The following is a 24,771-nucleotide window of genomic DNA, read 5'->3' on the forward strand; positions in this document are numbered from 1 at the left end:
CGTAAAATGAGTTTGGAAGTGTTCTTTCCTTTTCAATATTTGACAGAGTGTAAGAAGGCTTGTTTTTAAAGCTTCTTTATATGTTTGGTAGAATTCACCAGTGCAGTCATATGGTCCTGGGTTTTACTTTGTTGAGAGATTTTTTTTTTTAGATTTCTTGAAATATTAGTGACATATAACACATGTAAGTTTTAGGTGTTCAAGATGATGATTTGTGAAGGGATTACCACAATACGGTGAGTTAGCACCTCCATTCCCTCACATAATTAACTTGTTTTTTCTAGTGATCACTTTTAAGATCTACTCTCTTAACAACTTTCAAGTCTATAATATATTATTGTTAATTATGGTCACCATGCTGTACATTAGATCCCCAAAACTTATTGATTTTACAGATAGAAATTTGTGCACTTTGACTTACATTTCCCCCTTTCCCCCACGCCCAAGGTCCTGGCAAACACCATTCTAACCTCTATTCCTTTAAGTTGGGCTTTTTTAGATTTCACATGAGTGAGAATATATAGTATTTGTCTTTGTCTGTCTGACTTATATCACTTAGCATAATGCCTCAAGTTCCATCTGTGTTGTTACAAAATGCAGGATTTCATTCTCTTGCATGGCTAAATAATATTCCATTATATATTTCATGTATATATACATATGTCTGACATTTTCTTTATCTATTTATCCATTGATGGACACATGGATTGTGTCCACGTCCTCAGTTTGTGATTAATGCTGCAATGAACATAGGGGTGCAGAAATCTCTTCAGAATAGTGACTTCATTTCCTTTGGATATACAACCAGAAGGGGAATTGCTCATTTATATAGTATTTCTCTTTGTATTTTTTTGAGAAAATTCCATATTTTTTCCATAGTGACTGTAGCAATTTACATTCATACCAACAGTGCACAGTGTTCTCTTTTCTACACAGCCTCGTCAACACTTGTTGTCTGTTGTCTCTTTGAAAATAACCATTCTAGCAGATGTGAGGTGATATCTCATTGTAGTTTTGATTTTATTTCCCTGATGATGAGTGATTACGAGCATCTTCTCATGTACCTGTTAACCATTTTTATGTCTTCTTTGGAAAAGTATTCAGGTCCTTTGACCATTTTCATATTGTTTTGTTGGTTTCTTTGCTGTTGAGTTGTAAGAGTTTCTTATATACTGTGGATATTAACCCCTTTAGTTTGCCAATTATTTTATTTGCTGTCCAGAAGATTTTTAGATTGATGTCATCTCACTTGTTAAGTTTTACATTTGTTGTTTGCACTTTTGATGTTATATCCAAAAAAATCATTGTCAAAACGAGTTTCTTGGGGCTGTTTTCTCTATATTTTCTTCTAGTTGTTTTATATTTGGTGTCTTCCATTTAAGTCTTTAGTTCAATTTGGGATTATTTATAGAGTGGTGTAAAATAGGGGTCCAATTTCAGTTTTCTTCATGTGGTTATCCAGTTTTCCCAACACCATTTACTGTAGAAACTATCTGTTCCCCATGGAGTCTTCTTAGCTGACTTGTCAACTGTTAGCAAAGTGTATGTGTGTGGTTTTATTTCTGGGCCTTTGATTCTGTTTTATTGGTCTATATGTCTCTTTTTATACCTGTATCATTACCGTCTTTATTACTATAGATTTGTAATAAAATTTGAAATCAGGAATGTGATGCCTTCAGCTTTTTCTTTCTCAGGGTTGCTTTGGTTATTGGAGGTCTTTTGTGGATCCATATGAATGTTAGGATTGCTTGTCCTATTTCTGTGAAAAATGTGATGGGAATTTTAATAGGAATTGCATTGAATCTTGAGATGGCATTGGGTAGCATGGACATTTTAACAATATTAATTCTTCTGATCCACGAACATAAGATATCTTTTCATTTCTTTGTGTCTTTGGTTTCTTTCATCAATGTCTTATACTTGTCAGTGTCTAGATCTTTCACCTTCTTGGTTAAATTTATTTATGAGTATTTTACTGTTTTTGATGCTATTGTAAATAGGAATTTTTTCTTTATATCTTTTTTAGGTAGTTCATTGTTAGTGTACAGAAAGGCAACAGATTTCTATATGTTGATTTTGTCTCCTGCAGCTTGACTGAATTCGTTTATTAGTCCTAACAGTTTGGGGGGGAATCCTTAGGTATTTCTCTATATAAAATCATACCGTCTGCAAACAGAGACCACTTTGACTCTTCATTTCCAATTTAGAAGTATCTTATTTCTTTTCATTGCCAAATGTCTCTGGGTGAGACTTGCAGCAGTATGTTGAAGAGTGGTGTTGTGACTGGGCACCCTTGTCTTGTTCTTTGTCTTAGCAAGAAAGCTTTCAACCTTTCACTATTCAATATGATGTTAGCTGTGGGTTTTGTTATGTAAACCTTTTCTTTTGTTCAGGTATGTTCTTTCTGTAACACTTTATTGAGAGTTTTTATCATGAAGGGCTGTTGAATTATGTCAAACTGCTTTTTCTGCATCGATTGAGATTATTTTGTGATTTTTATCATTCATTCTATTAATGTGGTGTATCACATTCATTGATTTGCATCATGTTGAATTTGATCATGTTGTATGATCCTTTTTTTGAGTTCAGATAGTTTTGTTATAATGTGTCTTGGAGAAGAAAGTTTTAGTTTTAAATTTTAGGTTGACAGATTGGCTTCAGGACCTTGGATGTGTAAATCTCTCTCCAGATTTGGGAAGGTGTCAGCTGATATTTTGTTTAAGTAAACACTTTTTTCCTTTCTCCCTGTCTTCTCCTCTGGTACTTTAATAATGCTTATCTATTTCTTTTCCTGGTATCCCATAATTCACACTGCCTTTCCCCGTTCCTATCCATTCCCATTTTTCTTTTTGCTTCTTTGACTGGATGATTACAAATGACACATCTCCTAGTTCACTAATTATTTCTTGTACATGGTTGAATCTGATTTCGAAGCTCTCTATTGACTTCTTCATTTCAGTCATTGTGTTCTTCAACTCTAGGATTTCTGTTTGTTTTCCCTTAATGATTTCTGTTTCTATAATAAACTTCTCACTTGTTCATGCACTGTTTCCTTATTTCATTTAGTAGTCTATCTATGTTTCCTTAGAATTTTATGAATTTCTCAAAGAAGGTTGTTCTGAAGTCTTTGTCACATAGTTCCTATATCTCCATTTCTTGGTCAGTCATTGGAGTTTTATTCTTTTTCTTAGGTGGTGTCATGGGTTTTTGATTATTCATGATCCTTGTGGCCTTCCATTGGTGTCTGCAAATTTGAGGAAGTAGGCACCTCTTCCACTCTTTACACACTGGCTTTAGCAAACCAAAGCCTTCACAGTCAGCCTATCTAGGGGTCCTGGGTAGGCCATCTGGTAGTGTCCAGGGACAGGCTTGCTGCTGGAGTCCTTGGGCAGCCTGGTACTGGGGTGAGTGGAAAGCTTGGGTCCACAGTATTGTGTCTGGCCCTGGGCACATCTGGGACCCTGAGTTCATGAGTAGCCCCACTGGAGCCTGGTTTGGCAGGTCCTCATTGAGAGCCTGCAGCCACAGGAGTCATCCAGGGCCATGCGAGTTCGCCAGTGCTGGGATGAGCTGAGAGCCTTGGTTCACGGGAGCCTGCCAGGAGCCTGGCACCACAAGAGACAGCTTGTGCTGTGGTAGGCCAGAAGTCTTGATTCCTGGGAGCATGCTGGGTGCCTGGGGCCACAGGAGCTGCCTGAGGCTGCAGAAGCCAGCAGGCGCTGGCTCAAGGTGGAAGCCTGGGTTCATGTGAACCAGCCGGTGCCTGGTGTCATGGGAGCTGCCTGGGGCCGCCTGAGTCAGCAAGCACCTGGGTGAGCGGGGGGCCTGGTTTTGTGGGAGCCTGCCAGGAGCCTGGTTCCATGTGAGCTGTCTACGGCTGCTGGAACTGGTAGGTGGTGTGGTGAGCCATGGGCCTGTGTTCCCAGCAGCCACTGGGGAGCCTGGTGCCATGGAATCTACCTGCGGTTGCTGGATCTAGCAAGTGCTGGAGTGACTTGGGGTCTTGGGGGTGTGGGAGCCCACTCGGTGCGCTGGTACAGAAGCTGCCTGTGGCTGTGGGTGCTGCCTGTGGCTGCCTGGAGTAGGCAGGAACTTGGGTGAGCCAGGGTCTGGATTCACCAGAGCCCACCAGGAGCCTGGTGCCAAGGACATCACAGGAGCCACCTTGGGCTGTTGAAGATGGCAGCCCCTAGGCTGAGATGGGGCCCTGGGTTCCCAGGAGCCTGGTGGGAGCCTGGTGTCAAGGATGCTGCTTGAGGCCACCAGAGCTGGCATGCTCCAGGGTGAGCCAGGTGCCTGGATTTGCAGAAGTTTACAGGGAGCCAGCTAGGTCCACAGGAGTCAGCCTGGGGCTGGGGCAGGCTGGTTAAGGTCAGGCAGAGTGGAGAAGTCCCTTCTCATTGAGAGGTATTTGATTACTGATTCAGTCTGTTTATTTGTTACTGATCTGTTCAAGATTTCTATTTCTTCATGATTCAGCTTTCGTACGTTGTTTCTAGGAATTTATTTTGTCTAGGTTACCCAATTTATGAGTGTACACTAGTTCAGAATAGTCTCTTCTGATCTTTTTCTTTCTGAAGCATCAGTTGTAATGTCTCCTTTTTAATTTCTGATTTAGTTTGAGTCATCCTCTTTGTTTTCCTAGATATTTTATCTAAGGGTTTCTCAATTTTATTTTTTCCAAAACTCAACTTTTCTTTTATTGATCTTCCATACTGTCTTTCATTTTTTTTCCACTCTCCTCTTGGTGACTTCCATCCTTCTGCTAACTTTGGGTTTCATTTTTTCTTTTGTTAATGTTGTGTGTTGTAAGTCAGGTTGTTTCTTTGACATCTTTCTTCTCTTATAATGTACAAGTTTATCACTATAAACTTTCTTCTTAGTACTACTTTTGCTGCATCCTGTAAGTTTTGGTGTGTTTATTGTTTCTTTCTTTCTTTTTTTTTTTTTGGTGAGGAAGATTGGCCCTGTGCTCACATCTGCCAATCCTCTTTTATTTTATTTTATTTTATTTTTTGCTGAGGAAGACTGGCCCTGGGCTAACATCCGTGCCCATCTTCCTCCACTTTATATGGGACGCCACAACAGCATAGCTTGCCAAGCGGTGCGTCAGTGCACACCCAGGATCTGAGCCAGTGAACCACGGGCTGCCGCAGTGGAGCGCACACACTTAACTGCTTGTGCCACCAGGCTGGCCCCTGTTGTTTCTTTTTGTATGTTTTGAGCTATTTTCTAATTTCCCTTTTGATTTCTTCTTTGATCTACCTTTTTTTGTGTGTGAGGAAGATCAGCCCTGAGCTAACATCCATGCCCATCTTCTTCCACTTTATGTGGGATGCCACTACAGCATGGCCTGACAAGCATGCATCGGTGCGTGCCCAGGATCCTAACCCGGGCCGCCAGCAGCGAAGCACACGCACTTAACCGCTACAGCACGTGTCAGCCCCCGACCTACTTTTAAGTTTAAGAGTTTTTGTTGAGGGCCGGCCCCGTGGCTTGGTGGTTAAGTGCACGCACTCCGATGCTGGTGGCCCGGGTTCGGATCCCGGGCGTGCACCGAGGCACCACTTCTCCGTCCATCCTGAGGCCGAGTCCCACATACAGCAACTAGAAGGATGTGCAGCTATGACATACAACTATCTACTGGGGCTTTGGGGGGAAAAAATAAATAAATAAAATCTTTAAAAAAAAAAGAGTTTTTGTTGAACTTCCACGTGTTATGAATGTTCCCGTTTTACTTCTGTTATTGACTTCTGGTTTCATGCCATTGTGTTTAGAAAAGTTACTTGGTATTATTTCAGTCTTCTTAATCTTGTTAAGACTTGTTTTGTGACCTAACACGTGATCTGTTCTGGAAAATAGTCTGTGTGCCCATGAGAAGAGTGTGCATTTTGTTGCTGTCCAGTAAAATGTTCTGTGTGTGTCTGATAGCTCCATTTAGTATTTAATGTTTTCATGTCTGCTATTTCCTGTTTTCTGTCTGGATATTCTATCCATTGTTAAAAGTGGGTCTTTGAAATCTCCTACTATTTGCAACTCATATAAGTGAGAAGGCTCTTATTTTGAGAATATACAAAGATCCCTTAGAACTCAATTATAAAAGACAAGTCAATGAAACGGGGTAAGCAACTGGAATAGACATGTCTCCAGGAAATATATAGATGGCCAATAAGCACAAGATAGTTGCTCAGTATCATTAATTATTAGGAAAATGCAAATTCAAAGCACAGTGTAATACTATTTCATGCTCAAAATGAAGGCTATATTCAACATAATGGAAAAGAACAAGTGTTAGTAAAGATGTGGAGAAAGGGAAACCCACATACATTACTGGTGGGAAAGTAAAATGATGCAGCCACTGCAGAAAACAACTTGGCATTTTCTAAAATCTTAAACCTAGCATTACCATTGACCTGGAGAGGCCCGTGGTAGATATGTCCAAAAGAACAAACTTGCCCATAGACATTCAAAGCAACATTGTTCACAATGGTCCAAAAGTGGAACAAACCCAAATTTCTATCCAGTTATGACTGTATAAACCAAATGTGGCCTATTCATAATATAGGATATTATAAGCCATAAAAAGGAATTAAGTACTGCTACATACTAGGCCATGGGTGAACCTTGAAACATGTGTGCTCACTGAAGCCATCCACAAAGGCAACAGATAACATGATGCCATTTGAACGAAATGTCCAGAATAGGCAAATCCATAGAGGGAGAAAACAGATGAGTTGTTTCCATGGGCTTGGGTTAACAGAAAATAGAGTGTGAATGAGTATGGGTTTGTTTGGGGGTGTTGAAAATGTTCTGGAATTAGATAGTGGTGATAGCCACACGACATAATCATTGTGCTAAAAGCCACAGAAATGTATACTTTGAAATGCTTAAAACGGTGTATTCTACGTTAAGCAGATTTTCCACATAAAAATTTTGAATTTTTATTTTATTTTATTTTTATTTTTCCCCTAAAGCCCCAAGCGATAGTTGTAAGTCATAGTTGCACATTCTTCCAGTTGCTGTATGTGGGACGCGGCCTCAGCATGGCCGGAGAAGCAGTGCGTCTGTGCGCGTCCAGGATCTGAACCCGGGCAGCCTGCATCGGAGCGCACGCACTTAACCACTAAGCCACGGGGCCGGCCCAAAATTTTGAATTTTTTAAGTTAATCAGGGCTTGGTTAATTTTAAGTTGGTTAGTACATTTAATAAGTGTAATTAATGGAGTTATTAGGGCTAGAGCAGGTTGTAGCCAAGAGAGTAAACATCCAATGAGGGCTATAGTAACAAATCCTATGATTATACAAGAAACAGTCTAAAATCCAGTCCATTTCCATTGTCCCCAACTTGGAGAGACCAGTCATGAAAATAGGTCAGTGATCTCGGGGGCCTTTGGTATCTTTTCAAAGATTTGGGTAATGTTATGCAATATTTTAACCTCTTGGGCCATTTGGTGGAGGTAGGTTTGAACTTCTGTGTTGATGTACACTCAGCAAGTGGTTCTAGGAAAGGCACAAACCCCTCCTTCCTTGGCCGGTATAGACAGTCTAGGGCCAGGCCATTTTCTAAAACCATTTAGGCGAGAGACTCATGAGACTGTTGTTCAAGGGCTAGGATATGTTCTTATGGAGTTGTTGTCCATGTTGTGTTAAGGTTGTTGATACCTCTTAGTTGCCTCAGTTTCCTGATTTTGTGTGGGTAGGGCCACCACACCTGTGCCCAGTCCAGTCAGTCAATCCTAGTAGAACTGAACACCCAGTGCTATAGGACTGACATTGTTTCTATGGGTTGGTGGTAGCCAGTCAGGGCAGGAAACTCAAGGGACCTGCGACCTGAGAGAAGTAAGCTGAGAGAGAGAAAATAATGCATTGCACAATATAGCCTGGAGAAAGCTGCTCACGGGGCTGGGGAAGAGAGAAGCTCACTGGATGAGAGCCTTGTGATATCAGCCCACAGTGTAACCCAAAAGTGGATGCTCCTGGTGTAAAATATTCCTTAGGTGTCTTGAGGTAAAACCAGTAATTTGCACCCATTCACTGGTTACCTGTGCTATATGATTTCAGGGGGTATGGTTAAAGTGTTTGTGGGCCAAGAGCTGTTTGGGCCTGAGCACAAAATCACCAAGGTGGCCTCAAAGGCTACCACAAAATGACCCCTCAAGGAGCAGTTGGGGCAGAAAGTGGGGGGAGCATTTTGAAGGAAGCCTGGGGCAAAGATGTTGTTGTTCGATGGAGTTGGCTACAAGTGAGATCTCCGCAGGGTAAGCCCTTCAGCTGGGGTACAGTAGGTGATTGGAGGCCAAGTGACAGACCCTGTGACTCCTGATTCCCAGTGCATGGGCAGCCCTCTCAGCCCATTGGACATAAATGGTGATGGTGTTTGTGAAGCATCTTGATGGCTGTGTGGAAGGTATAGGGGATGTGTGGTGGGAGATGTCATGATCGTGTCGGGAGGAGCTGTGTGTGAGATTACGGTGTTGAAGGGGAAGGACTGGAGGCAGGTGCAGTGGGTGTGTGACCAACAATGGTCGGTGAAAGGACAGCTGGGGTGTAACTGGGGAAATCAGGGACCAGCAGAAGTCATGTGTTTAAAACAAGACACTAGGGCCTGCCCAGTGGCTTAGCGGTTAAGTGAGCACGCTCCGCTACTGGCGGCCCTGGTTCGGATCCTGGGTGTGCACCGACTGGCACACCCAGTCCTTGCAAATTTCCCACATGCATTTTACATGCATTTTCTCTTCTTTTGATGGTCGATGAGTTCTAAGGAAACGGTGAAGGCACAGTGAGGAGGAATTGTGGGTTTCTGCACGACTACCTCTAGGAGTGCCACCCCCTCAACCTGAACAACCACCTGGCACTACTAGAAATGAAAGACATCCCATCACCATGGATTGGAAGACTCCTTATTGTGACGATGTCAACATTATCCAAAGAGATCAACCAATCCAGTGCAGTCCTTACCAAAATCCCAAGGACGTTTTGTGCTGAAATAGAAAAAAACCCATCCTAAAATTCTTATGGAATCTCAAGTAAGCCCAGATACCAAAAATAATCTTGAAAGAAGGTACTAAGTTGGAGGACTGATTCTTCCTGATTGAAAACTTACTACAAATCTACAGTATCAAAACTGCATTGTCATAGCATAAAGACAGACATATTGACCAATGGAAACAGAATTGAGAGCCCAGAAATTAACCCTCACCCATGTGATCAAATGATGTTTGACAAGGGTGCCAAGATTATTCAAAGGGGAAAAGCCCTTTCAACAAGTTGTGCTGGAAAATGTGGATATCTACATGCAAAAGAATCAACTTGAACCCTTACCTAACACCATATACAAAGCTTAATTCCCAATAGATCAAAGACCTAAATGTAAGAGCTAAAACTATAATACTCTTAGAAGAAAACATAAGACAAAACTTTACAAGATAGGATTTGGTAATGATTTCATGGATATGACCCCAAAGGAGCAGCCAATAAAATAAGAAAATACACATGCTGGACTTCATGGATATTAAAAAGTTTTGTATCTCAAAAGACATTATCAACAGTAAAAGCACAACTCACAAGATGGGCGACTATTTTTGCAAACCATGTGTCTGACAAGGGCTTAATATCCAGAATAGATAGAGAACTCCTAAACTCAACAACAAAAGTCAAACAACCCAAATCAAATTTGAACAAAGTACATGAGTAGACATTTCCTCAAAGAAGATCTGCAAATAACCAATAAGCATATGAAAAGATGCTCATCATCAGTAATCATTAGGGAAATGCAAATCAGAAACACAGTGAGAGACCACCTCACATTCATCTATCAAAAAAAAAAAAAAGATGGCATCTATAAAAAAAAAAAAGAAGAAGAAGAAGAAAAAGAATAGAACCAGTGTTGGTCAAGATGTGTAGATGTTGGAACCCTTGTGCACTGTCTTGGGAAGATAAAATATATAGTTGTGTAGAAATTAGTATAACAATTCCTAAAAAAAAATTAAAAATATAATTATATAGGACCCAGCAATTCCAATTCTGGGTATATATGCCCCCAAAGAGTTGAAAGCATATTCTTCAAAACATATTTCAACACCCATATTCATAGCATCACTATTCATAATAGCTAAAACATAGAGGCCACCCAAGTATCGTAACTGAGGAAGGGCTCACTGCCCAATGCACCCCTTAGGCCGACCATGAGATACCCGCTCTTGTAGAAGGGAAAAAGCTTTATTACGAGGTTGGCCAGCAGGGAGACAGGAGCCAAAGGTTAAATCCTTCTCCCCAATGGGCAGTTGAAAGGGCTTTTAGGGGCAAAGGAGTGGGTGCGGGAGGTTGGGAGCGGTCCTACGCATTTTGCGCAAGAAGATGTTCATGTTCTGTCATACATCCCACGTTCAAAAGGCAGTGTCCTTAACATGATTGGCAGCGTAGTTCTTGGTCCCCTACGTCATCCTCCAGTCACTTGACTCAAACAGCAGTGACGGTTTGAGTCTTGCCAGCCAGCCGTCTTTTGGTCTCACTGGTTCAAACCAGTTGAAACTTGCTCAAGGAGGAAAAACGGAGTTTCTGAAAAACAACTCATGGCCCAAGACTAGATCCTTAGTAAATATATGGAACGTGGCTTAAGAAAGTAGTCTCCAGGGGACCGTTGATAAAAGTCCGGTTGGGGCCCCATTTTATTTTGGGCTTGGTTTTGGGCCCGGCTAGGGTATCTGTCCAGGGATGTATGGATATGCAAAATGTGGTATATACATAAAATGGCATATTATTCATCCTTAACAAAGGAAGGGAATTCTAAGATATGGCACACCATGGATGAACCTTCAGGATATTATTCTAAATGAAATAAGCCAGTCACAAAAATACAACTTTGTGTGATTTCCCTTCTATGAGGTTGCTGAAATCGCTAGATTCAGAGAGACAGAAAGTAGAATGGTGTTTGCCAGGGGCTGGGAGGAGGAGGAATGGGGGGTTATTCATGAATGGGTATAGAGTTTCAGTTTTGTAGGATGAAAAGACTTCTAAAGATGGATCGTGGTGATGATTGCACAGCAATATTAATGTCTTCAATACACTTAAAACATACTTAATGTATCTATGGGGCCTGATGACTTGTCCTGGCCGAGCACATGCTTGTGCTGTTGCACATCTTACCCCTCACTGTACAGTTGGGAAACTGGCCCAGAAAGAGGCAAGTACTGGCCCAGACCATGGGAGGTAGTCCGGGTCCCAAAGACTAGACAGAGCTCCAGCTTCCTTGGCCAAGGCTCCGCCCCTTCCCTCATGTTCCTTTGGCAATGAGAGGCATTAAGATCTTAGGGGATTGCTGCCCACCCCTCTCCATATGGGGTCATTTTCCTCTCCTCATCATCGCATGTGCACAGGCACCCCCACTCACACTGACTTCTCATGTGGGGGCCATGGAGGTGCAGTCAAGAAAGAGCTGACCCGGAGGAAGTGACAAGAGGCAGGAGGGAGAGAGATTGGAGGCAGCTCTCCCAGGGGACCATGGCATTCGTTCTCCTAGATACATGCCCAGGGGCCCAGAGATGGGCAGAGGAGTCCCTAATGTTCCTAGTTTTCTGCCTGTTCCAGACCCATCCCTGGCCCAGCCTGGGGAACACAGGACTGGGGTCCTGCAGTCCACCTCTGTGGGCTCCCAGAACTGTGATGAGTCCATCCTCCCCTTGTGTAGGCATTGAGAACAGGAGAGAATACCTCAGTGAGGGTCCTCCTGTATAAAATGGAGTGCATCCAGCAGATGACTCCAAGTGTTCCATGCACTCGCAATGTGTCTGTTGGACTAGGTTCTCTGTTGATGACCTACTGTGCTCTGAAACGCTGAGAAGATGCTTTCCACCCACTTGAAATCATTTAGAACTGAGGAGACATGGGGGCATGGGTGGATGAGAACTGGGGATAAGGAAGAAGATGCCAGAGCACTGGACCCCAAGTCTAGAGATGAGGGAGAAGACCAGTTCTTGTTGGATCCTCGGGGTCCTCATCTGGAGGCACGGGGGAGTCATTGTCCTGGTTGAGGTTGGATGCCTCAGGAATGAAGAAGACACCTGGTGGGGGACAGCAAGATGGGGGGAAATGTAGGCTCCCGAGATTCACCCCACTCTCTCGAAGCCGACAGGTCCTGCTCCTTTACCTCTGGGACTCTGGAGAGCCTCTGCCTTGAGGACATCTGAAGAATGGTTCCTTTCTGTTTGGTGGAGTTTTGGTGAGGGCTGCAGTGCTAGTGCTGGCCACCAGGGGGCGGGCAGCCTCTTGTGTCAGTGGTGGCAAGTTAGATTTTTATTTTAATTGAGATATACTTGATATACAGCACTATGCAAGTTAACATTGTTGTGTGGTACATTTGAAAGTTGCTAAGAAAGTAGATCCTAAAACTTCTCATCACCAGGAAAAAATCTTTTATGTTTGCTTGGTGATTGATTTTAACTAAACTTATTTTGGTAACCATTACATAATATACATATACATCAAGTCCTTTCCTTCTCCTGTAAACCTGGAATTTACACGGTGTCCACTGAACTTTTCTTGACCTCCTGGAGCAGAGAAGAGTCAAGCAGAGGTCTTTCTGGCTGTCCCTCTGCCTCAGAAACAACTTGTACCTCCTATTTCTAGTGTTCATCTCCACAATCACAGTTGGTGAGAAGCAGGGGGCGGGGTGCAAGATCTTCCCATGTACTCATTCAGCAGCTGTGCACTGAGCACTCACCCTGTGCCAGGTGCCCTGGTGGGCCAAAGTGCAGGATGAAAATGACCAAGTGGTCACTGCCCGCCAGGAGCTCACAGTCTAGAGGGGAAATGGACAAAAGCAAAGACAGGAGCAAGAAAAGAACAAGTGCTGTAGAGAAACATATCAGGGGGCTGTGAGGGGGGCTTGGCGTCACTGGGTAGGAGGGTCTGAAAGGCCTCACTGGGGTGACGTTTGCTGGGACCAGAATGATAAGAGGGAGCCAACCCTGCACGAGTCTGGGAGCAGTGTGTCAGAGAGATGGCACCACTGGTCCTGAGTCTCACAGGCAGAAGTGAGTTTGGCCAGAGGAGGTTAGAAATGTGGCCAGTGCAGCTGGAGGGAGGCTGGGAGGAGAGAACAGGAGCTGGGGTGGAAGGTAGGGCCAGGTCCTGGTGGGCTGTGTCAGTTACCTTTCCCTCTCTGACTTCATTGCCCTTAACCTTGCATTTCAAAACTACAAATGTTGACTATCACACAATTTGTGTGGATCAGCAATCAGGCATGTTTCAGCTTGGTGCCTCTGCCTCAGTGAGTTGAACAGGTTGGTGCTGTGGCCTCAACTGAGGCTCAACTGGGGGAGGACTAGCCCCAAAGGTCACTCTCAGCCTTCAGGGTTCAGTTTGGACTGAGAGTCTAAGTTTCTTTCTGTCTGTTGGCCTGGGCACTCCCGTGCTTCTCTCCTCTATAGGCCTCCACATTGGGCAGCCCCAAAACACTGGTATTTGATTCCTCAGTTACAGGGATTCGACAGAGTGTGAGAGAGAGAGATGGAACATGAAAGAGGGAGTAAGAGGAAGTGAGAGACTTGTGTAGTTAAAATTTAGACAAGACATTCCATCACTTTGGCTGTTATTATGTTCAGAAGCCAGTTACTAACCACTTAGTGGTTCCACGGGGATGTGTATAACATGGGTGGGGCTTACTGGGTACCACTGTGGAGGCTGCCCACCTCATAGGCCAAGATGAGGCACTTGGGTCTCATTCTCCATAAAACAGGAAACAATTGAATGGTTTAATGCCACAGGGTGGCAGTATCTAAATTTCCATTAGTTTCAACCCCCTCATGATGCTGACCTGAAAATGAGGCCAAGTTGGAAGTGACTGTTCCAATATCATATTGCTAGAACCCAGGCCTGTTTTGAGTGGTGTTCTGTGCTACCTGTCACCCCTTCTTGTTATTTTTCCATGTCTAAGTTTGTGCCTTAGGTACATGTGACACCAGCCCACATGGGTAATAGATATTATGTCATATACACCGGGTGACATCCCTAGGAAGTAGATTCTAGCCTGATCCCCCTGGTGTAGGTTTGGAGACTGGGGAGGACCTGAGAGGCACAGGGACTATCCCAGGATGAAGAACTGGTAAGTTAAAGGAAGTCTGCATTCATCTCTGTCTCCTCAAAGCTAGGACCTGAGTTAGGTTTCTAGGGAGCTATGGCTAGGGCTGTGTAGGCTCCTTGTGTACAGTTCAGGAAGTGACATGAGAAAAGAGGGTGAGCAGCCCAGGCTCAGGGTGCAGCTCTGGAGAAATCTGACTGAGGTAAGGGGCCCAGGTAATGGAATCTTGAAAAATGACCCCATCTCCTTGGTCCTAGGCCTCAACAGATCTTTGAACTCTGGTAACCAGGCACCCACAGTCCCCCATCCAGCTCACTTGACGGGAGACAGTCAAGAGGCAAAAATGTTTTGTTGTTGTATCCCAACTTTTGCAGCATCTGGGTTCAAAAGATCCCAGAAAGAGAATCTTTTTGATTGTTGCCTACGTTGGCTCAGCCCTCATCCCTGACGCCTCTGGGTGTCTGACAGGAGGCAGTGAAGGGTAACATGGGGCAGTCCAGGAAAGGTTAGTGCAGGCCAGGACACAACGGTGATCCCACCGGATCAACCCCAAAATCCAGGCCCTTCATCGTGTGTTTGTGTGTGTTTGTGTGTCTGTGTGGAGTGGGGAAGGCAGGGTATGTGGGGCAGGCCATTCCTGGGCAGGAGCTGGTTGTTAGGTGTCGGAAGCCTGGTGGGTCTGTCACGTTCATACCCCAGGTCATGGCTGGCAGCATGAGAAGGTGAGCTCCTCAACTCGTATGTTATTGAGCCCTAGAGGTTTCATCTCCTTCCCTTCCTGACCAGAGTTCTTTGCCAGGATGCCCTCTGTGCCTGAACTGAGGAGCAGACTTTCTCTTGGGCATTGGCCACAGTGGCAGTGTGCAGGCAGCACCTGATTCCCTCTGGCCCAGCTCCCAGGCAGTCTTTGCAGAACTCCACTCAGGATGTTGTCGAGTAGCTGCCCAATGGTTTCAACTCCACCAACTCACTAGACAAGGAGCAGGTGCATGAGGCCACCCACACCATCCAGTGCTGCTCTGAGATGAGAGCAGGAGCAGAGGGCCTCCACACTCAGGACCTTGAGATGATGGGGTTGGACCAGAACTAGGGTGGGACCAGTCAGGGGCTGTCTATTTTTCAAGCTAAAGGGGATGTACATGCAGGTAACATTGCCTGGTTCAGAGCTGAGGTGCTGTGACCCTCTTTCCTTTTGCCTGGTGTGAGCTTCTGGAGGCCACTGAGGCAGAGCCAGAGGGTAAGGGGGACTGCAGGCTGGCTATTCCTGGAAAGGAAGTGGGATCTTTCCTGTGTTTAGAAGGACACATGGAAAGTTAGCTAAGTGAGTGAATCTTTCTCTTTATCCCGCTGCAGCGCCAGCTGCAAAGCTCCAGCCGGTGGCAGAAACAGAGCAGTGGGCAGTGGTGGAGGTAGAGCTGGCTCCAGCTCCGTTGACAACACCCCCTCTAGCGCTGGAGCCAGCGTCCCCTCCACCAGCAGTGTTGGAGCTGGAGCAAGGGCCGACATCGGCTGCAGCAGGAGTGGGAGCTGCTGAGCTGGAGTCACCTGGACCATCATTTCTAGTGGGAAGTCCATCTCCACCTGTGGCTAAGAAGCGTGAAAGAAGCCTAACCTCACGGCCTTCCCTCCTAAGCTGGTGGTGGAGCAGGTGACCGTGATGGATGCGGTGAGCAGCTGGGCTCTCAGGGCGGAGGGGCAGGCCTTCCCTCTGCCATCGTTGCCCCAGACCTGATCCAAACTCCCATGATCTGGGCCCGAATCCTGGCTCCACCCTTTACCAACCATACTACCTGGGCAACTTTCTGAACCCCCAAAAATTTGCTGTCCACCTGCAGAGCGTAGAGGTGGACACTAACAGGACCTGCTGCACAGAGTGGCTGTGCCGGCTCCATGAGGTAGAAGAGATGGAAAGGTGAGCAGGGCCTGGCCCATCAGTGGTGGAGGGGAACTCACTGTGTGCAGCCAGGTCCCTGGTGGCCCAACCGTCTGCTCAGGAGGCTCAACAGCCTCAGGATTTATTAGACACCTGATGTGTACTTCACTATGAGGGAGACAGACAAGGCCCGTGGTTGTAGCTGCCACAGGGGAATGTGCATCAGAATGGGGAGTGGGACCAGAGGGGGGATCAGGTTGTTGGAAGTAGCCGCCTTGGGTTGAGCCGAGCTGAGCCACCATCTGGAGCTTGGAGTTAGCCAGGACAGGCTGGATGCAAATGCCCCTCTCCCTTCCCTGCCAGTATTGGGTCCTGGGTCATCCTCTGCTGGGTGCCTGCAGTGGACAGAGAAGAAAAGCCAGGGACTCTAACAAGGCTCAGGCCACATCCTGAGCTTCCTGAGCTCCAGCTCTAAACTGTGACCCCTGTGTGGGACTTTGGGGGCTGTGGACACAGAGCTGGGGTGTGGCACTGCTGGGTGACACTCCCCCTGTTCCCCAGGAGCTCTTCCAGAAGGTGGTGCCCTCTCAGTGCCTGGGCTCCACCTGGGGCAAGAGGAACAAGCCCGGCAATGAGCACCTGGCACCCACCCTCCGGGCCAACGTCGACCACTTCAGAAGGATTGCCAACCTCGTCACCACCACCTGCCTCGGGGACCCGAGCATGATGGCCCAGGACAGGGCTAGTGTGGTGGAGCGCTGGATCCAGGTGGCCCAGGTGTGCTGTGGGAGGCCCAGTGGAGCCCCTCTCTGGAGCCTTAGGAACTGCCTCCACCTTTATCAGCTCCCAGGATTGAAGTGTGTGATCTAAGCCCCTGCAAGTCCCTAGGCCCTTCCTGCCAGGGGCATGCTGACCTTGACTCCAGGTCCCAGTGCGGGGATGCTCAATTCCTACCTGGCTCCCTCCCTGGGTTGAGCTAAAATCCTCCTCCTTGTGAGTGTTACATTTTGGGGCCTAAATGTGCCCTTCTGGGGCCCCCTGAATATCTGTCTCATCCAGGAGGGGAGATTTAAATAGAAGGGGACTGAAGCTAGAGCAAGCAGGGCTTCAGTGCCCCACCTCACATCTCATTCTCTTCCCTACCCCAGGAGTGCGAGATCCTGAAGAACTTCTCCTCGCCCTGCAATGTCATCTCTGCTCTGCAGAAAACATCCATATGCCACCTGAAGAACACATGGGGGAGGTTTCCTGGTGGGTAGGCCTCTCTTCATAGGAGGACCAGGGTAGATGGGGGATCTCCTGAATGTCTGCCATTGGTCCCTCAGTCAGCTAGGAACTTCTGGGAGGCAGCAAATGATGGGGACAGGGCCTGGGCCTCGGCGGTGGGTCTCTAAGTCTCCCGGTGTCCTTACTGCACCCATTCTGTTTCAGGACTCGGTTTCCCTAAATGCCAGGTACTGGATTGAGCCTGGCCCAGTTGGACAATGATCCACATTGGAGATTTTCAAGTGTTTATAGCAACAGAACTCTATGCCCAGTTGAAACTCAAAGTGGTCAAAAGAGAGCCGCTCTGTATAGCTGGGGAATGGAGACCCCAGTGACCAACAGGAGAGCCCCCTCCCAGTCCCACGAGACCTTAGCGCTCAGAGGAGCCCAGTGAGAGCACTCCTCCAGGCAGTTTGAATCTCTCAGGTTGTCAAAGAAAAGGATTTGCACTTAGACCCTTCACATTATCCCTAAATTTATCCTTCCCTCTTTCCCCTCCCCTCAGGGAAAGCTCTGAAAAACTTAAGGAGCGCTATAGCCAAGACGAGTCCTTGAGCAGAGAACTGATGACCAAGGTAGAGTGGAGGCTGGGGGTCTGGAAAGAGAGGAGGGGTCAGGGGGGGAGGGGGACTGATCAAGCTGTGGTTTTGATAGTTTCTCACTTGAACTTTCTCTGAAACATTCCCATCTATCTTGTCCAGGTTAACAAGCTTAGGGATCTGTTCTGCCCATGGGCAGGTGGGGTGCCATTTTTGGGCAGGAGGCCTTGGTCATGGGACACAGTGGTGTTGGCTGGGCTGTTTCAGGACGAGTTGCCGAGCTGGCGCCATCAGCAGGTCTCTGGCTTCCATGCACGTCCATCCTGCTGGATGTATCTTCTTCCAGGCTGTTGGGTGGTTGGGGTGGGTTCATCCCTCAGCCTAAACCTGTCCTCAGGAAGCCAGGACCCTGCTGCTCCTTCTGTCTTCACCATGTCTCCAAGGGGAGGGCACCCTGCCTGCCCCAGGGACGGGCACAGCAGGAGATTCCCCTGGCCCAGGTGGACAAACAGGCTGTTCATCCTTGGTTCTGAACGTCTGGGCCAGAGACAGATGTGTGTGCATTCTGGGAACCCCTGAACCCCTAGAGCAGTCACTGGAGCCAACCACAGTAGTCTCACCTGAGTGCCCGGTTGGTTCATAGAAGTGAAATCAATAGTAACAGTGTCAACCAGCCCCTGTTGGCGACTTAGTCCCACATCCCAGATGTTCACATAATCCAAATGGTTATGTTCAAAGTAAATAATTCAGAAAACATATTCACCCACCACAAATTCCTGATATCTAATACTTTTATTCAAACACTCATACAGTGGATACCTGTCCCTCAAGATCAGAAGTAATGTCAGATCACCGATCCTCACCTTAATTTCCTCCTACACCTATCAATCCTGGATTCCATGGACTGTGATCTCAATAATTTCGTTGGAATAATAAAAAGTTCCTTACCATTCAGTTATGTTGTAAACCTCCAAACCCAGAAGATCCCTATTATCTGCCATGCCGCAGCTACTGCTGGTCTTATAACAAGCTGAAGAAAAAGCACGAAACATGATCTTTTGGTACCACTGTAAATACAAAACCATCTGCATCAACTGGGAAGCACCCATAATACCTGAAAATTTTGTTCTCTTTTTTTGTGTTGGGTCAATAACAAAAAGAAAAATCAATTAAAAAATGGGCAAGGGACCAGAATGTACTTTTTCCAATGAAGACATACAAGTGGCCAATAGGTGTATGAAAAGGTGTTTGGCATCACTAATCAGGGAATGCAAATCAAAACCACAATGAGCTATCACTTCACACCTGTTAAGATGGCGATTATCAAAAAAACTAAAGGTGGCAAATGTTGGTGAGGATGTGGAGAAAAGAAACCCTTGTGGGAATGTAAACTAGTACAGCCATTATGGAAAACAGTATGGAGATTCCTCCAAAAATGAAAACTAGCACATGATCCAGCAATCCCACTTCTAGTATATACCCACAGGAATTGAAATCAGGGTCTCGAAGAGATACCTGCACTCTAATGTTCATTGCAGCTAATTTACAATAGCCAAGACACGGAAGTAACCTAAATGTCACTGATGGATGAAAGGATAAAGAAATGGAATATTAGTCAACCTTGAAAAAAGAAGCAATTCCTGCCATTTTTGACAACATGGATGGACCTGGAGGGCATTATGCTAAGTGAAATAAGGCAGACAGAGAAAGGCAAATACTCACTTATATGTGGAATCTAAAATAGTTAAACTCATACAAGCAGAGGTTAGAATGGTGGTTGCCAGGGGCTGGGAGGATGGAGAATTTGGGAGCTGATGGTCAAAGGATACAAAATTTCAGTTATCAAGATAAATAAGTTCTGGAGATGTAGGCTACGGCATAGTGCCTACGGGTAACAAGACTGTAATGCATACATCACATTTGCTAATAGAGTAGATATTAAGAGATCTTACCACAGAATAATAGTAATAAAGGAGGTGAAAGAAAACTTTGGGAAGTGATGGATATGTTTGTGGCCTTGATGGTGGTGACAGTCTCAAGGGTGTATACTTATGTCCAAATTCATCAAGCTGTGTATGGAAAAGTATGACATCATCGTTGATTCTTCTGCATCTTGAAATACGCCATGTCCTCATCACATGAGAAAATTTTGTAACTATATATGGGGACAGATGTTAACTGGACTTATTGTGCTGATCATTTCAACATATACTCAAACATTGAATCATTAAGTTGTACCCCTGAAACTAATATAATGTTGTATGTCAACTTTACCTCAATTAAAAAAACACACAGACAAAATGATTTGAATATTGTAAATGAGTTCCGTGAATCCCTGAAACTGCCCCATTCCTATATGGGAGTTACAGGAAGCAGAGAGGATGAAGGAAAATGGAAGAAAGTTGTACAAAACAGTATTCAAATTAAAATCATTTGAGTTGCTATCAGCTCCTTGTGGCAGAGTTCTGTGAGCCCTGATGTTCTTTCACATTTATCCTGGAAAATCATACTTTCAGATCCAACCCATAATAGTTCATCATTTGCTCTAATACGAAAATCTCAACTTAATAAATAAAACCAAAAGCATCCCTTATGTATGAATAAAGTTAGTGAACTTTACAGAGAAAAGAGCATATTTGCACAATCTCAGTAAAGGAAACAGAAGAACAGAATGATGATCGAGTCTCAGTCAAGCTTATTTTTGAAAGCCAGTGAAACCAGGATATCTTTTCAAGGATATGTGTAGAGCTGTCAGCCTTGGAAGATAGAAATAGTGGCCTCCTCTGGAGCAAAGGGCAGGCTTGCTTACTGCCCAATATAATAGAAATAACACCCCTCCCTGGGGCAAAGGTCAGCAGACTTCCTGCCCATTATCAAAGATTTGAGTTCCTTAAGCTCTGAGTTCTTGCAACCCTCTGCATGTCACCTGGCCCACTGTGTATCACCCTGTAGGAAGTGGGATTTAGTGAACTGGTGCAAATGTTGATACTCTGGCCACTAGTATTTTGTCTCTGACCCATGGGTCTAGTTTCTTTTGCCAGCATCTATAAGACCATGGTAGGCTGACATTACCTTGCAGGTGAGGTAAAATATCATACCTTTCACGGTTCCTGACAAGCCCTTAATGTAACTAGTACTCTTAGGAACAGAGAGCTATCCAGAACAATATGTATGGATATTCTTCATCGATCACTTCATGCAACCAAAACTTTAATAAGTCTCTCTGATCTCTTTTATTTCTACCCCAAGTAGAAGGAGAGGCACCAAACTATTACAGACCTAGGGCTTGTGCAAGCCACCTGGAGACCTAGTGACCAGAAACTTCCCATGGGAAGCAAAGACAGATGGGCATATTTCCAAAATGGACCCATATGCCTCCTTATCATCCAAAAGACAGTACATTATCTTAATTTATGATGATTTCATTCACTAAAATCTTGTGATGGGCCAAAGATGCACATCTAAGAAGAGTGAGACACATGGCAGTTGTAAGCAGATTAACACATTTGGTGAATATCAAACTCTGAACTAAACTTAGTGTTCTAATCAATTATAAGGTACAACAAATTTAATTAGGTCAATTAAATGATATTTAATGGTATGCCTGATTATTACTCTGCAATAATGAACAAGAAACTCATGTAAATAACTATAATTGGTCTTACTTTAAAATATGCTAGTCAAGACTGAGGTAAGCTGGAGAGAAGGAAGGGGAGAAATAGATAAAAGTTAGCTGCTCTGAAGCCACTCTCAAGACCCCTGGATCTACATGTAACCCAGGAGATCGAGGCAGATGGCTGTGTGCCTAGATCCTCCTGCACTGTGGTTCTCAGGGATGTCACGGGGCTGAAGCAGCTTCCTAAATCGTGTTTACACATCCATGTGTACAATACCCCTGACCATGGGGATGAAACACCATTCAATCATCCCTTACACCCCTGTAATTAACAATTAGATTTCAGAATCATTGTATCATTACATGATCATTTATTCTCCAAACCTGTAGGATGCCGAGCTAAAAGAAAATCAAATTTCAATGGCTTCTTTTCTTTGAAGGACCAAGATGTTCTTTCACACTTGGAATCCGGATTAGAGGATAAATCCATCAAATCAATGGAAACAAGTTAAGAAATGGACAGAGGGATATTTCATTCATATATACACAGTTTGCACTGTGGCAAAAATAGACTTATATTTTTAAAAATTAGAATTTTTTGAAATTTTAGAGATTTTTAAAGACTTTGTTCTGCTTATACTCCCTTTGGTTTACCAAATCAAACTCACTCTTTAATGGGCATTTCTAGCATTGAGTGCTAATAACAGCAGCTTTTTAAATTCTTATTTTTCCCAGGTCAAACACCAAGGGTAGAGGTCATCAAGAGATCAAGTCTAATCTACCTACGGGTGTGGCAGGCTTAACTATGGATGTTCAAGCCAGACATTGCCAGAAGAACTACATCTCTTCACCCATAGGTGAGTTTTTACTAGTAATCACAGAAACTTAAGGATATCAAAGGAAATTTTTTATTAACAACCCAAGTTATAGATTCCTCTCTTAGGTTCATTACTTTGAATTTTTGACTCAAATCATATATATCGATTGGACCATGTCCAATTCTATGATCTTTAGAAGATACAGCCTACAGCTGAAGAGAAACAGATACAACACCAATATCTTATCCTCTCTGAAACCAAACTGAGAGCCCCTGGAGTCAGAAGTTTCCAAGAAAAGAAAAAGTCATCCGTCTTCGGAAAAGAGACAGTAGAGGCTAGTCAAACATTCAACTTTAAATTGTTAACATGACTTGTTAGAATATGATGGAGCACACCTTCTAAGTTTCATGATTTTTCTCCAGAATATTGAGATGGATGACCTTGAAGTCCAGTTTCCCCATAAATGTATTTATTCAATGATAAAATTAATTTCCCTATAATTACCATGAAAATGTTATGTCATAGTCTCTGACTAAAAGGAAACAAAGCAAATTGAGCAGTTGAATAACAGTGTAATTAATTCCATACAAGGATCTTTACTGCAGCGTTATGTATAATAGTGAAACTGGATGTAATCCCATTTCTATCAAAGAAGAAGTAAACAGATTATGGTATTCCTGTTCTTTGGAATACCTCTAAAACATCTAAAATGGTAAGTTAGAATGATGTGCACTGATAAGGGGAGAAGTCTATGATATATGATTTGGGAAACAGCAAATTGCAAAATGATGTAGTTATGTAATTTATGTTAAAAAACTTTATGTGTATTTATAAATTCATAGGAAATTTCCAGAAGAATAAACCCCACCCTGTTAACAATAGTGGCTTCTGAGTAGGGGAGTGAGTTTTCAGGGAAGGTGATGAAAGGGGTGGGTTTCACTTTATATAGATCCGTGTACTTTGACTTTTTTACAATATGTATTTCTTTCATAATTAGAAAAATGAATGATGTGACCATTTGGTGCAGGACAACAGTATTATGTTCACCAGTCTCTGTACTGTATGTTACTGCACAGCACGGACTGTAGGAGAAAGCCCAGAGGAGCAATGAAGACAAAGAAGACATGACACCTGCAAAAAGTCAGTGGAGTATTTCTACATAACAAACCTTCGAGGTGAGTGACAGTCAGTATCTTCCACTGCTCCAGCTCTCCCAAGAAACCTAGAACTTGCCCAGGGTAAGCTGGAGGACCACGCCCCACTAGTCCACTCCCCGCCCAAGGCCTGTTTGTGCAGGGTGACTGCCATCAAGCAGACAATGGACTCAGGATGGGGCCTGTGCCTTTGGGGAGGCTGGTAGAGAGGCACAAAGTGGAACACCAGCTAAGGGTATACACCTGAGAGGTGGAGTTCCAGGTGGAGACTCAAAATGTACCAAGAAACTGCATGAAGGAGGCTACTCGACCTCTCTGAGCCTCAGTGTCCCCCCCTGTAAAATGGGGATCACAGGCCTACTTCACAGAGCTGTTGGGGAAGATACATAAAAGTGCCTGTGACAGCCAGTGTCCACATTATTAACAAAGCCGTCTCTGACTTCAGAATAATCGATGAAAAGAATAATGTTGATGAGACCAAAGACGAGATGCCCAGCTTCATAACAGCCCCAGCAGCATGAGAGTGAGAGGAGCTCCGAGTAAGCAGGGTTCTTCACAGCTCCACTGGAGAGGATGAACATGGGCTACACCAGGATAAGCGGCTGTTGTACAGTGACTCGTGTAGTGAGGGTGGGTCCCTAAAGACACTGTGAAATACAGTTACACACAGTGGCTCCTAGGAAACAACTAAAAGCAATCAACGCAGCAGATAGGAATAGGAAGGGGGCGAGCAGAGGAGGGTCAGAGCCACAAAATCTGAAGGAAGACACTGAACCACGACAAGAGCCCAGCTCTGTCAACAGCTGCTGTGGTTGCACCAGGAGATCAAACGTCTGAGACAGCCATTGTGGGGACTGCTGGGAGCACAGTGGTCACTGCGGCCACACCCCAACAGCAGTGCATCGGAGCACACACACCCTGAGACTTTCCTCTCCATTAATCCTTGTTTTAAGATGATGAGGGCCGGCCCCATGGCTTAGCAGTTAAGTGCATGCGCTCTGCTGCTGGCGGCCTGGGCTCGGATCCTGGGCGCGCACCAACACACTGCTTCTCCGGCCATGCTGAGGCCGCGTCCCACGTACAGCAGCTAAAAGGATGTGCAGCTATGACATACAACTATCTACTGGGGCTTTGGGGGGAAAAAAATAAATAAAATCTAAAAAAAAAAAAATAAGATGATGAATATCCTCATGTTACAATGTCTCTTTCCAACCCTTGTGGACGAGTGTAATCAGAAGATTACACTGTGCCCCTGAAGAAGGCACAGGCCAGAATAAGATGGAACACTGGGGGCTAGGGGGATATGGCACCTAGACATAAGTTATGATCATCATTGCTCCTCGTTTTGTTCCTCATTCAACCCAGTCCCACAGGTCTTGAGTGCATGCTGTGAACACTGCACTGTGCTAGATGTCAAGGCCTTGGTGAG

At 44.8% G+C, this 24,771-nt stretch overlaps 1 protein-coding gene across 3 annotated transcripts in view; it reads left to right on the plus strand.

Annotated features, from left to right (window-relative positions):
* The window catches only part of LOC101390292 (ral-GDS-related protein-like), a 256,999-nt gene that overhangs the window by 40,870 nt on the left and 191,358 nt on the right, over positions 1 to 24,771 (plus strand). Inside the window, exons 5-11 of one of the 3 annotated variants that reach the window (XM_087428276.1) lie at positions 15,430 to 15,742; positions 15,912 to 15,988; positions 16,511 to 16,942; positions 17,098 to 17,200; positions 17,721 to 17,790; positions 22,106 to 22,227; positions 23,186 to 23,363. Coding sequence is in view for 2 of the 3 variants with exons in the window: in XM_087428278.1 (XP_087284404.1) it covers positions 15,734 to 15,742; positions 16,511 to 16,726; positions 17,098 to 17,200; positions 17,721 to 17,770 (378 nt within the window). In the remaining variant the exon portion in view is untranslated. The other 2 variants (XM_087428278.1, XM_087428279.1) reach the window with 2 other exon arrangements.

The sequence above is a fragment of the Ceratotherium simum genome, unplaced genomic scaffold (assembly GCF_057802395.1).
Source record: "Ceratotherium simum simum isolate JZ-2026a unplaced genomic scaffold, ASM5780239v1 HiC_scaffold_44, whole genome shotgun sequence".
Taxonomy (NCBI): domain Eukaryota; kingdom Metazoa; phylum Chordata; class Mammalia; order Perissodactyla; family Rhinocerotidae; genus Ceratotherium; species Ceratotherium simum.